General features: G+C 41.2%; 1 protein-coding gene across 7 annotated transcripts in view; it reads right to left on the reverse strand.

Moving 5' to 3' along the window:
- The window catches only part of Pms1 (PMS1 homolog 1, mismatch repair system component), an 86976-nt gene that overhangs the window by 11427 nt on the left and 60530 nt on the right, over nt 1-15019 (reverse strand). For all 7 annotated transcript variants that reach the window (XM_028886861.1, XM_028886870.2, XM_028886878.2 and 4 more), the window contains 4 exons: nt 10860-10982; nt 9867-10010; nt 8831-9702; nt 67-552 (listed from right to left, as the gene is read on the reverse strand). In XM_028886861.1, the coding sequence (XP_028742694.1) occupies nt 67-552; nt 8831-9702; nt 9867-10010; nt 10860-10982 (1625 nt within the window). The remainder of the gene's footprint in view (nt 1-66; nt 553-8830; nt 9703-9866; nt 10011-10859; nt 10983-15019) is intronic.

The following is a 15019-nucleotide window of genomic DNA, read 5'->3' on the forward strand; positions in this document are numbered from 1 at the left end:
CCTACTAGAGAATAACTTTCAACTTTTAACATTAAACATCAAAAAAAACCTCTGACTTCACCATACCTCTCTGTTAAGATAATTGGATTTTCCAGTGGCTCTGCAGGCAGCTTATGATTCTCAAGAAGTCTCTTAAATAGCAAGGCTTCCTCCACTCTGTATGGGTTTAGTAACATGACATCTGTTCCGGAAGCGACCAGCCATGCATTGGGGAACTTGAGACCGTGGATGAGGCAGATCTCATTCTTCTCTTCTAAGTCAACTTTCTTTTGTTTCTTAAAATTTATTTTTAAGTTTTCCATAGAAAAGGGGACCTCTGTTATTTTAATATTTCCACTCTTCTTGTTTTCATTCTGGGACTGAAAGAGCTCATCAAGTTTCGGCTGATTAGATAATGAGGTTTTTAACTTGTGCTTTTGTGTCAAGCCCCATGCACTGGTGGCCTTTATCTTTTTCCGGCCATCTTTTAATGATACTTGTGGCTCCTGTTCAATAGCTTTCTTCATTTGATTATTGTATCGTTCCAAGTCTTTTTTAGCCTTTTCTTCATATCTAAGAACAGACAGAAAACAGGACTAATGAACTCATAATAAAAACATAATAATCATCTGAAGTGAATTTTATTAAGAATATGAGCTGTTACTCAAGAATGACAAGGAAATGTGTATTAGAACGACCCTCCTATGTGTGCTTAGGATAAACACCAAACAGAGCACAGAAATTGGCTTCTGAAAAGCAGTCAAAAGCAAATGGGAAGGACTTGCATTTACAAAGCTCTTATCCAACATTAGATGGTGGGAGCATCAGGAACTTAGCTAGAAGGTAACATCAACCAGCTTGCGTCATCAGAACACAGACCTTGCTTCCAGTACTGGAAATTGAGAGAAAATCCCATGTGTGGGAGCCCTCAGGAAACATTAAAAGGCTAATGAGCTGAACAGAGTTTCCAACTGCTTCCAATGCAGGGGAAACAGAGTCTGGTGTCTGAGTTACATGTGGGGCTTTGTAAACACATTGGGCTTTCAATTAAAACTAGAAGAGGGGTGTATCATAGGAGGAAAAAATGCTACCCCCTAGAACTGAGTGAATCTCATCATCCTTCAATGCAAAACAAAACCCCACAAGCTCAAAGACATCTGAAGTGAAGAGGCATCACCCATAACGGCCACTGCACAACTAAGTCACCACACAAGAAATAAAACAGAAAAATATGAGTCATGGCCGAGGGGAGGAAAAGCCACCTTCAATGTGACTCAGATTTATAATAAATAAAAAGTTTTGTATACATGTTTTGGGAGTCTGGGATGAGCAATAGAGAAAAACAGGGAAATAGGAGGGCCTGAAGGGGAAGCTTAAGTGAGAAGCAGAATTTACATGTGCACATAGAAAGATGTGAAAAGCACAGGGCTAAAAGCAGTATCTGGATGGAATATTCTACAGAGCAGAAATGTTGGGCCAGTGAACCTGAGGGCAGAGCTACAGAAATAACCACTGTGAGTAGAAAGAAAGGGGCCGGTGATCACTGAAGCGGCCTGGGGCTCCTGCACAAGCTTCCCAACACGTGGAGTGTCAGCTAAAATAAACTGCATTTAATGACGAGTCAACAATCTACGAAACGCAAGTCCAGGCAAACAAAGCCTGCCAGATACGCCAGGAGCAAGCTGGTGAAAACCAAAGGTGAATTCCCCAAGTCAGTCAGCCTGAAGGAAACCAAGAGGACAGTGCAATGCTGGCTGAATGTGCAGCTTCACATCTACCAACCACAAATGTCCTTCACAGGGAAGAGTGAGCAAATACCTTAGGATAAAATAAGTTTTCTGCTCACATAACTGCACTCTTAAAAGAATAACAAAAGCATGAAATCAATTACATCTGTGGGCTTTTAGGTTTATGTGAGACTGTGTGGTATTAACTTTAACTGAAGCATGATAAAACGATGCATGATGTATTAAGCAAAGCAAGCAGTAGTATAAATTAGATGTTAAAATGTATTCACTCAAACCTTAAATACCTCTGCAACCGCTCTGAGGAAGACAGGAACAGGCAACAGGGGGCAGGGCAGATCTAATGCCAACAACGTCCATTGTTGTATTAAATCTAACTAAAGGACAGGATTGCTAGCTTTATGGGCTTCTAGCAGTCGCACTTTTATAATAAATAACACAGGTAACATAGAATGAAAAATGCATACACTATACAAACAGAAAGAGTAAGAAAAGGAGAGACTGACAACATCAGATGAAGCAGATCGAAACGCCAAGTTATCGGCTTGAAGGGGCCACTAGGGAGCCTAACACTCAAATGTGTGTGCCTTTCTTCTCCTGATCAGTGGCATAAACAGACTACAAGATGTCAGGGAAATGACAGACCTGAGCAACATTACTAACCACTTCAACTTAAATGATTTGCAGAAACTCTGCTTCTTTATCTGTGAACACAGAACATGGACCAGGACAGGAAATATGATGAGCCAGACATGGCAAAAGGTGAGTGAAATCTAACTTTCTGTTCATGTTAAACTGGAACCATGTTTATTTTTAAAAGCCTCAAATATCTGAAAACTAACCAACACAGTAGCATTCACACTAGCCTCAGTGTCCAGCAATTAGAGGTTGAATTAACAAACCTTATTATTCTTATAAAACTAGACATTACCACTTAAAAATGATGTGTCATGGAAATATTGTTGAAAAGTCAGAGATGTCACATAGTTATTTAAAGTTTAAATACTGGTAAAACCAAGGTAATATAACAGAAATAAAAAGTGTCTGCCTGTGGAGGTAGTTGGGATGAGGGAAAGGCATGTTTTCATTGTGGTGGATGTGTATATTTCCAAAAATGCACTGAAGTATACTGCTAAGATCTTTGCATTCCACTGTAGGTAAATGTTACCAGTTTAAAGAGTGATTTAAGAAAGTGTTGGGGAGTCAGACATGGCAGCGTATGCCCACAGTCCAGGCACCTGGAAGGTGGATGAAGGAGAATCTCAAGGCCAGATTATTCTATAGAGCAATTTCATTCCAAAATCAAATAAATAATAAAAAGACTACATGATAAAGCCATTAAAATAGCAGACGAAGTAAAAAGCACACCATTTAATCCATCAGAGTTAATGTTAATTTTTCTGTTCTCACTTAAAGTCATCAGGTGATACATAAATTCCAGTAAATCCAACATATCTAAACTATGTAACTCAGCTTCAACCGTATAAACGATGGGTATTTCAAATGTATAGTGGGTACAAGAGTTAGAGGGCTTCCTTCTTTTCTCAGTTATAAAAGGAGTTAAAGGAAGCTTCTAGAGCCAAAGGCAGTCCACGGCAGCGGCAGTGTCAAGCACACTGTGAGGAACTGAGGTGCCTGGCTTCCACGCTCAGGCCTGGCCGGCACTGGATGGCTCTGCTGGAACCTGGATTCTGTCGCATGAGAATTAACTGCTCCTTGTTCACCTCAGGGAGCAGTGCCCAGTGGACCCCAGAGAGAGCCTGGGGTCCTGCTTGGCAAATTCCTGCTGCCTAGAAACCATGTAGACTTAGTGCAAAGTACTCTGTTCTGCCCCTCAGGGTACTCATTTATAGTATGTGGGCAGCTTACATCCACTGCCTAGCTCTCATCAGCAGTGAGTTGCCTGGCACACTGTAAATGGCGAGGCTTACTCTTAAGTTGCTGTCAGGAAGCCTATGTCCTGGCTGGGGCTGTACTCAGTGGCAGAGTCCATGCTTAGCACACACAAGGCCGGGTTCAATCCCCAACACAACAAACACGAAAACAAAAAGAAACACAAATACTACAGCTTGAATGAGACATTTGACCAAAAGTTGATAAGTTTTAAACTTGGGCCTAGAGAACTAAGGTTATTTCTGGTCCTGTAAGAAGCTGGCTCAGACTCTACAGAATGTTTCTTGTACATATGTTATAAAGTGAGGCCAAGAAACAAGAGACTACAACACAGTGTGCAGTTTATAGCCACAACATGTTTCTGAATAAAGAAATGCTAGATGTTAATTGGATAAGATTGCAAAAAATGTCTGCTTCATTGTAAACTGGATGAATTATTAATCATTTACTTCTCATATTCATACTTTTAAAGTTATTTTCTTATAATTATACCTAGAACATGAACATATGGGTTAGTTACACAAAACACATGATCTTTAATAGTTTACTTTTTCACAGGCACTAGAAATAAGTCTATTTTTAGCTCTCAGACATCAGAACTCCAGACTTTTCCTATGGGGTGGAAAATGAGTTCAAGATAAAGGTCACCATTTGTAATTAATTATAATGTGCAAATTTTTGCATATGGTACTAATCTTTTGATTTATTCAAGAAGTCTATTTAATTAGTTCCTTGGGAAACATAAAAAGTTATGTCCAAAATAATACGAGGTAAATGTTAAGTAAGAGCAGATGCTACCTCTGTATTTAATGCCATTAAGGGACTTAGCAGCTTGAATGGAAAGTATCCACACTGACTTGACTAACCAGTCAGGTCAAATGATGTTTCTGAGACTAAAGGCTACACTGAATTATAAAGTTTATTTATCATTTCCAGTAACATCCAAATTGCTACATCACTTAGTTATTTTAAGTAGGAATATATTTATATATTGCAAATGAAAGCTCAAATGAAGACCTACTGACTGAAGGACCCTTCTCCCCTGAGTAGCAGGGGAGGTACATGGTTCACACCTGGACTCTAACCCACCAGAGGAAGGTAAGGAAAAGAAGAGGACAAAAAGATCAGAAGAGGCCTAAGCATCCTTAGCCCGAGTCCACCCTACTTTCCCAGCAGATGCTGAAACTCTGGCCAGTCCTGGACTTGCCCCACCTTCCCATCTCTCTTCAGCACATTCTCACCTGTGCCAGAGTCTCTTCACTTCCTCGGCTGCACGGTGTGCCTTCTCCTGTGACAACTGTCTCCCGTGGCAACTCCCTACAACCTTCCCGGTTAGTTTTCTACAAGGAAGCCATTTTCTATCCCATACATGAGACAATTGCTAAGTCTTCTCCCAACTCTCCATATCTTCCTTTTCTAAAAGGCATCAGTTCTACGATGAAGACCGTAGAAGGCACTGAACAGAGGCCGACAATGGACAACGTTCACAGTGAGACTGAGGAGGACTCAGTCCTCCATGCAGACAAGGAGACCTGACGATTGGCAGAGGCAGAGGGGATGGAGGACTCCAGGAAAGCAGTGTCTTCCGGACACAACAGGAATGATTCAGATCTGAATTCAGAGACTGTGGAACATGCACAGGGCCCGCACAGGTTCAAGGCAGATGGGGCCCAGCACTGAGAGAGGGGGGTGGACATGAACTATATCCACCTATAAAGGAAAAATCAGTTTTCTCCAGTGTATATAAACCACACTTCAGGGGAGGTCCCATGCCCAGCAGTAGATGATCAACACAAAATGGACTCAATGGCATTTTTGTAGACTGTTTGGGCTTTTTTGGGGGGTCTTATTAGTCTTTTCCGTGTGTATTTTGGTTTCTGTTTTTGTGCTTTTGTGACTTGTGTATGTGTTTCTTGATCCTCTGTATTTTAAAGAGAGAGATAAAAAGAGAGAGAGAGCATTAAGTTGGATGGGTATGGGGGTGGAGATCACTGTGAGGAGCTGAGAAGAAACCATTACCAGAATATATTGTAGTAAAAAATAAAATTTCAATAAAAAAACTAATAAAATTCTATCATCACTAGATGGCAAACTGCAGAGGATACTATTTATGAATAGAAAATGTATGTTATTTTTAACAGAAGCGACTAGCCAGAACACCCTTAACAAGTATTTCCTAAAGGAAGGAGAAAAGGAGGGAGGGAGGAGAAAAGGGAGGAAATGAGAAGAGCAGGAGGGAAGCTCTGCAGGAGGGTCCACCCTGGTGGTGGGACGCAGGCCAGGTCCTCAGGGAGGTGGAGGTCCCCTTTGTGACAGAGGGTACGGGAGCCGGGAGGGTCTGTGGAGTGGTCCTGGGGACAGAGGCCAGGGGCTCACACAAGGCAGTGGTGCTCTGCCACTAAGCTGCACTCCCAGGTCTACTCGGGTCACTTTCTGTTCTTTGCAGAACTGAGGATTATAGAAAGAAAGCTGTGGGGGAACGGACAGGCCCGATCCAGTGGATCACGGTGCAAGGGCCCCGATCAGTGGATCATGGTCCAAGGACCTCTGTCCCTGAAACATAAACATTCTGCTTTTTAACAAATCATTTGTGCATCTGATTCCAAGACATCAGTATTTTCTTGCACCCTTGTGTTTCTGGATCCCATGTCAATTGAACTGACTTAGAGCAAATGAAAACTGCCATTTACAACACAAAGTTTCACGCCACAGCTTAAAAGCCGCAATCACACTAACCCAGAAATCACTCTACACAGTGGACAAAGCCCTGTTCTGTAACAGCCATTACCTCGTCTGCTCCTCACCACGAGAGACAAACACCCCAGCACCCCAACGGCCAGCACAGAGTGGCTGCCTGCAGGTCCCAGGTGCAGTCCCTGAGGCCTGCTCTAAATGGATTTCATAACGCTGCTAAAGAAAACTTCGGAGGAGGCTTGTCTGACAATTTGGGACTCACAGGCAGGCTAGTGTTGACTCTTCACAAGCTGAGAGAAACTCCTCGCTCCTGAGTTCGCACAGCGCCACACCCCAGAAACCAGAAGTATGTTTCTTTCTCAGACAACTTAACACACGAGAACTACACACATTTATGGGGTACCATGTGAAGTTTCAAAGAACTCACTCATCTTTAAACTACATAACTGTATCATTTAGGTAAAACTGAAGACAACTGTAATTGTGTGAGCCTATTTGTACAGTAGTTCAAAATAAGATTTTAAAAATCTGACATTTTATGAAATAATTAGTGTTGTAAGCACTGGCTAGTACTAAGTTGAATTGTTTACAAAGTTACGAGGGGCTGGAGAGATGGCTCCATGGTTAAGAGCACCAGCTGCTCTTCTAGAGGACCGGGGCGATTCCCAGCACCCACATACAGACTCACAATCCCAGGGGGTCTGACATCCTCTTCTGGCTGCCATGGGCACTAGGCATGCATGTGGCACACAGACACACATGCAGGCAAAGCATCTGTACATATGAAACGATGTGACAACAATTACATTATGGTTATTCCTAAAATATGAATGTATACCTTTATTTCTTAAGGACCCATACACACATTTATGAAGTTGATGTGCCTCAGAACCATGAGGGGCAGGAGGGATGATGGGGGAGCTACTCACAAAGCAGAACCGAGCTTGGGATGAAATGGGGTAACAGGCTCACTGCATCTCACGCTGATAAACATTTGGAACAGAACAAAGCACAAACACACCCTCCCCTAAACACGCTGTCATGTGTGTGATATTTAGGAAGAGAGCAAACACTTCATCTTTGCTGCTTTTAGTAACAGTTTTCTAATACAGCTCAGTATTTTACGTGTTAATAGTCATCACTATTATTTGTAACTGACAGTTTATTCCTAAGACTGAATTAAACGAAGACATGAAAAAGGTAATCAACTACATCATTTATTTAGAACGAATTTTAAACCAGAAGTGATGGACTGACTATACTTAAATATTTCCCCAGATATCTGACAGTTTTGAAATAATTAGATAATAATGTGATTGGAAATCTAATTTTATTCTTCATTTTCTGGTGGGCCAGATAATTAAAAATGCAGCATTCTGCATTGACATACAATTGTATGTGTGAGTGCCACCCATGCAGGGTGACGGCCATCGTCTTCACCAGAGCAGCTGTGACTGCTTGCTAGCGAGCCTGAAGACTGAACCTGCTGACTGTCGACATTCCCTATGGGAGGAAGGAGGAGGAGGGTCATCAGACCCTCCCTGAGCCTCCAGACTGGCTTCCTTCACCTTTCCTGCAGCTGTGTGCAGTTCTGATTAACTGCATATGGCGTCACTGTTTCAGGAGGTGGAGGGAATACAAAGAAATAAAGAACACAGAGGGTGGAAGGTGACCTGAGGGGACATTCTATCTGCACAGCTATGCTGGAGTCAGACGTTTTGGGGGTGCAGCTCATTTGGGGCCCCTGATCCTCCTGTAATTAAGCCCAATAAACTTACTGATCTCCTGAGATGGACTTCGGTGGAACTGTACTTAGGTTTGGCTTTGGTGCCTTATAAGAAAGGGGATCCATGTTTGTTTATGTCTCCCAAGTGAAAAGGTTCCCACAACAAGTACAAGCCAGCTAGAAATACGCATTACACTGTTTTGGGACATACACTTACCTCTGAAGATACTAATAATATTTTAATCAGCTCAAATCACTTATTTACATCCCCCAAACAGTCACTACAATTTATAAATCGGCAACAGATAAATCTTAGATGCCACACGTTACACTGAATATAGGCAGAAATGCACTAAGCTGGTTCCGCACCTACAGTGCAGTCCTTCCTACTGGGTCTTATTTCAGGGACCGATTAAAAGGAGGGAACAGGCAAAATACGTATAAAAACAACTCTAATGCAAAAGCTTGAAAAAAAAAAAAACCTTCTCCAGACTTCTTTAACATAAATAAAATAAAGGGGAGAGTCAAACTGAGACCAAAGAGGCTGTAGCACACAGTACGTGAGGAAGGAATAAACATGACAAATGTTTTCAAAACGAAAATTAAAAATCATATACCCCATTCTCAAAAATAACAACAAAAAAACGATACCAAGAAAGATACTTTAGTCAAGCCAAGAAGCATTTTCTGTTTTTGTTTTTCATAAATGTGAAGTTTAGAAAGCTTTTAACCCGTGAGTCATATAGAATGGAAACAGCTGAGCGTCGGGGCACAAGACGCTCTGGAAACTTACTTCAGTTTTTCCTCTTCACTCAGCGTCTCCCACAGTGCCTCAGCTTGAGCCGTTGCAGCCTCCAAACCCGTCTTGGGATTTTCTGCGAGAAACTGAGTGCGATGGTCTTGAATAAACAGGGCACTTGCTGACATGGGCTTCCTGACTGCGCGGTTGCTAATTAAGTCATAGGCTGTAAGCTGTCCAGATTTGTTATCTATCACATTGGGTGTTTTGCTACAAGGACCATCACTGAGATCCTTTGGGCCAAGGGCTGGGTGACTCTCATTGCTAACTTTACATGATAAACGTTCCTGTGGCACTAAAATTTTCACAGGTTCGATATTCTCTCCCATCGCATTAAACACATTTCCCTTGCTCCAGTCATCTGAACAGATCTCCAGAGATTTCTCAAGAAATGCTTCTCCCCTGTCTCCCCCACGTTCTTCTGTCCCATTCCTGCCATTTTCTCCTTGGATATGCTCATTGGAACCTGCAAGGTTAGTCTTACTATATTTACTCTGGGCATCCTCTGATGATAAATTATTCATGGGAATATTTTGAAATGTACTTCTAGCGTCCTTATTAATGCCAGAGTGCTCATTACTAAAATGACCATCACAGTGGTCATTTACATTTATCTGTTGATTTGAATAATGATTAGTGTCTTTTCTAGATTCATCATTTTGGAAGTGAACAGCTGAAGTGTCAGCATTTGGATAATTATTTCCTGATGATTCCATTTTATTTAAGAGCACATCTGTTTCTGCTGTTTCACGAGTGGCCATGTTGGCTGAGGAAACATCTACTTTGTTATTTTCACAAGACTCTGTACTTGGTAGTGGTCCATAACAGGTCATCATCAGATTTTCAAGAGCAATTAAAACAGATTCCTAAGAATACAAATGAACATATATTAGGGGCACACTGGGAAAAAAGGACAATATCTAAAATAATAACAAAAATATAAAAAAGCCTTTTTAATAGGGGAGCAATTAAGACTGTATAAGTTTATAAATAGCATAAATACATAAAAATTTTATTTGAAAAAAGTTACCTTATTCTGTAATAATACTTGACTTTTATCTGGTGTTAGATTTACATCCAGCTCAGCTGAAGGAACATCAATTTTCAGAAAGAAAATGGGATACAATCGAGTAGATTCCTTGAGGCACTTCAGATTATAATAACGTCGAATTAGCTAGAAATACATGCAATGAATAAAAGACAAAAGTGCCTTGTTATTACCAACTGTAAATGCTGCCGAAAGTGTGAACCGACAAGGGTAAGTAGATGTGACTGCTGGCCTGGGAGCGCAGGCCCTGCCTGAGGAGGACAGTCCCACAGAGGCCCTGACCCTGCATGGAGCGCAGGCTCTCCTAAGATGTACACACTCAATGCACTTGGCGTCACAGTTAACCACAGTGCCATGGAGATCTGAAGGCCTAAGGTACAAATCACCCCCTGCTACTTTCCGGTTACTTCCCTTCAGGATGTCATTTAATAGGTGTGGTGATACATGTACCGTTCCAGTACTCAAAGCCAACCTGGACTAGTAGCAAGATCCTGTTTCAAGGGCATGAGCAAAAGAGTGAGTAAATAAATACTTTAAAAACCATCTAACATTTGCTTCTTCACTCATAATGGGGCCGATAATGCATCTTTAAGTTGTGAAAAATAAATGAAACATAAGTAAAATACCTGCTCCATGAAAGGGATTTCATTTATTTTTCTTTTCCTTATTTTAAATCAAGTTCTTAGAAGTGGTCCCTAACAATTTGACAAATGACAGAGTTAAGGTTTTTAATTTTGGGGGCTGGGAAGATGGTTCAGTGGTTAAGAGCACTGGCTGCTCTTCCAGAGGACCCAGATTCAGTCTTAGCACCCACATGGTGACTCACAACCATCTGGAACTCCAGTTCCATGGAATCTGATGCCCTCTTCTGGCCTCCATAGGCACCAGGCACATAAAGTAAAACTTAGAAAAAGAAAAAATTATTTAAAAGATATTAAATTGCTGATCCATATTTTTCTTCCTAAAAGTGATTACCTTTAATATATCTTTCTGATGTACTGGTCGACTATTAATAGAGATGAAACTTCTCTCTGGGGTTGAAAGACTTGTGGAGCTGTGGTCTGCATCAAGCTTTGGAAAGAATCCACTTAGGTAAATCTGCAATTGTGATACAGAAATACAGAAGATGTAACGTCAACAATAACGTTCCAGAGGCCTGATTATATACAACATATTAGAAGACATACAAAATAACACATGAGATTTGTAACTTCAGGTCACATATATGCTGATAAGCATGACTTGAAAATTAATGCTGAGTAAATACTGAAGAGTTCTAAATCATGTTCTCTGCTCTAACTCATTTTGTAATTCATTTGTGAAAAAATCTTTATGAATGGCCCTAGTTTCAAATGTTTAACTATCATACTACAAACACCCTTACCTCATTTTGCTTTAAAATTTCCTTCTTCATACACTCATACAGTCACAGTCACACACACACACACACACACACACACACACACACACACACACACACTCACACACGTTTCTTGCCCCTGCTTACTGGCTATTTGTCTTTTTCCCTTCAACTATTATTTCCCACAAAAAACAGCTGTTTCTACCTTTGTTCTGAACATATATAAAGCTAACTGCACTGGGTTTTCATTGCTATGTTTAAGGAAAAAAAACTTTTATAGTGAATTAATTCCTTTATGGCTAAATACTGGCCATACACTATATGTTATCTTCACGAATGCTTGGTTACATAACTTCACCATGAAAATTTTCATGGTTATTTACAAACACAGACTTTCCCTAGTCTAGAAACATATCAAGAAAAGGAAAAATCTGAAGTGTTGTGGAATATTGTTGAAGATGTGTTACATTCGTTTTTGCTGTGGAACATTTGTTTAATGATACAAAGATGTGTTGCATTCTTTTATGTTGCATTTGTTTAACTCTGTGAAGATGTGTTACTGTGCCTGCCTAAAACACCTTATGGTCTAATAAAGAGCTGAATGGCCAATAGCAAGTCAGGAGAAAGGATAGGCAGGGCTGCCAGGCAGAGCGAATAAATAGGAGGAGAAATCTAGGCTCAAGGGAAGAAGGGAGGATGAGGAGGCCAGGGGCCAGCCACCCAGCCACCCAGCCACACAGCCACCCAGCCACACAGCCACCCAGCCACCCAGCCAGCCAGAGTAAGAAGGAGAGAAAGATACACAGAATAAAGAAAGGTAAAACGCCCAGAAGCAAAATGTAGTTAAAGAGAAATGGGATAATTTAAGTTGGAAAAGCTGGCTAGAAACAAGCCAAGCTAAGGTTAGGCATTCATAAGTAAGAATAAGCCTCCATGTATTTATTTGGGAACTGGGTGGTAGGCCCCCACAGATTAAAAAAAAAAAAAATCAACTACACTGAAGGGTACTAGAAAAAGTGACCAGGAAGAAAGAATGATTTAAGGAACAGAAGGCAGAAGATGTGCCTGCTTCTCCCTTGAGATAATCAACATAGCACAGAAAACTGTTAGATTTCATTCACTGTCCCTTCCTCCCCCGTTACATTCATGGTGTGTGTGTGTGTGTGTGTGTGTGTGTGTGTGTGTGTGTGTACATGTTTACATGCTTGTGTAGGCATATGTATATTCTGGCATGGAACCTCATCTGAAACAAATCAGACGTGTTATGAACCCAATGAGCAACTCTAATGGTAAACATCCAGCTTGGGTTAAGGACAGCAAGCACGTGAGTGAGGCGCTATTTACAGCTAAGCAGTCCCCATGATGCCCCTAACAGCACAGCCTGCAGGCTGTCACCTATGCCCATGGCCACGCCTGCACTCGCAAGTCAGTGCTTAAGGAGCTGCGGTACCAATTTTAGAACACTAAGTGCATTACTGTCCCAGTGCCAATGTGCACCGATTTGAAAAAATAAATTAATAAATCTGGATAATCCATTACAAGATGATACCACTTAATTAACTGTAAAACTTCACAGCATTTGTAAATGGTTGTATAATGTACCATGTAACACGAGCCTCTTCTTAAAGCTGGGCACTAGGAGAGTCTGGTTAGCCTCTGAAGGACTTACTGATTATGTGGATTAAAGAAAAGACACAGATGAGGAGAGGAGAGAAAAGAGAAGTTCCCCCGTGCCCTACATAGGAGAAAAATGGAGAACACGAGGCACAGCCCAAAGCCAGTGGGCTCCTTCCTCACCACTCCGGCTGCCACTGGGCTCTAAACGAAGATAATCTGGAAAACTAACAAAGCATGTGGAAGTTACATCAAGAGTCAAGTGGCCACAGTGCGTGTAATGCTATTCAGACTAAACATCAGACTAGTCCATAGAAAAAGAACAAAAAATCCAGATCAGTTCAATAAAGAAACAAAGCCTGACAGACTGTAGAGACTCTGCCTCCACTTAAAAAGGAAAATAAAAATCCCCTCAAAACACAAAAATTCCATCCTCTCAGTTGCTCCTCACGTGGACCTCTCTTCTCCTCCAGCCTCCTTTACAAACTAGCATCTCTTTCCGGGCACCGTGTGGCACACCGTTAATCCAGCACTCGGGAGGCAGTTTAGTGGCCTGCCTGATCTACACAGCAACAAGGCAATTCCAGATGGGACTGTGTAGAGAGACCCTGCCTCAAGTAACAACAAACACCCAAGCACACTGGCTTCTCCCTCAGTAACTAATGCCAGCTCGTTTGTACGTTTGTTTTTGACGGTGCAGGCCTGACATCGATGACAACTCCTTTAAGAAGAAATCCACCAAATGAACTAACTGCCTTCCAGCGCCTTCTGCCCCCTTTGTGACACCGTGCTTCAGTCTGATCCGCTGTCTCTTTATCTCTGTCCTCGAAGGAGGAGCATGGTCCTCTACGTTCCCCCTTGCTCGATAATTAATTGTTGAGGAATTTCGTTCTCATCTCTAGTTCGAAGTTACCCATCACTGATACAAAGACAGCAATGTTGTAGTTATTTCTTGCATAAGTAGCTGTCACAAAAATGAATTTGCCACATTAAAATGGTGTAAGGTATTTTATCTCACTTTTACTCCACTGTCCAACTGACAACTTTGTATTCCTTACTATACTAGAGAGTCCACAGTCTGTCAGACAACTCTATTCTTTACCTTGAGTATAACAATGTAAGCCGGACTGGTCTGCTAACCCCTACCTTTCTCTTTTTTTCCCAGTAAAGCTCCGTAACATCATACATATCTAAATAACATACATTTCTAATGAAGTCATTTAAATACTCTGTTCAAGATAGTGGAACAAGTTCATGTGGAAATTCCCTCTTCCAAATGGGTGATACAATGTTTAAAGTAATTTCAAAAGAACTAACAACATCAATGACAGCAAAGGTCAGTTGTGTGCAGACTACATAACGGGAAGTGGGGGTTGAAGGAAGAGGCCCTGTGTGGGTTAGGATCAGAAATGGGATGCCTCATTTGGAAATTAAAATCCAGCAGAGGACTGAAATCAGTCTTTCCACTTAGAACATGAAGTTCACACAACACCTCCCTGGAAGAAAACAAAATGACTTACATATTGTGACCACTGTCTGCAGCCACTTGCCAGGGTCACAGGAAAGAACAGAGCCAACTCCAAAACCAGGACAAGGCTAGGCCAAGCTGGGGCCTGAAGTCTTGGATAGAGGCATGAACTACTAATATAACTCCTAGTTTCAAACTGGGACTAGGGAAGAGGTAGGTGCTGGAATGTAGGAAGGAATTGTAACAACAGAAACAGTGTCATCCACGATCTTGCAAATATGTTTCAAGCCACATAAAATAGCAGAGAATAAAACTCTTTTCTCTTAGAAAAGAGAAATGATAGAACACGGTGGAAATGACTCTGGAATTACATATTATAACATGGAATTTAAACCAAAAAAAAAAAAAAAGCATCAACTAAGTCAGAAAGTAAGTAAGCAAGCACAGATAGTTATGAATAAAGTTTAGGAAAAACTGAAAATAAATCCTAAGTTCTGAAAAAAGTACACAGTTTGAGAAATAAAAATCAAGTGGTAGTAAGACATTCACTCAGCTTGGAGCAGGGCTAAAAATATCCAAGAGAAGAAAGATGTCAAGAAGGATAACCTAAGGAGCTCCAACAATTTACACCAGAAAGCACCCCACAAAAGCTGTTCAAGTAGGGGCAAAGGTGGTGTCACAACCTATAACAAA

This window comes from Peromyscus leucopus, chromosome 13 (assembly GCF_004664715.2).
Source record: "Peromyscus leucopus breed LL Stock chromosome 13, UCI_PerLeu_2.1, whole genome shotgun sequence".
Taxonomy (NCBI): Eukaryota; Metazoa; Chordata; class Mammalia; order Rodentia; family Cricetidae; genus Peromyscus; species Peromyscus leucopus.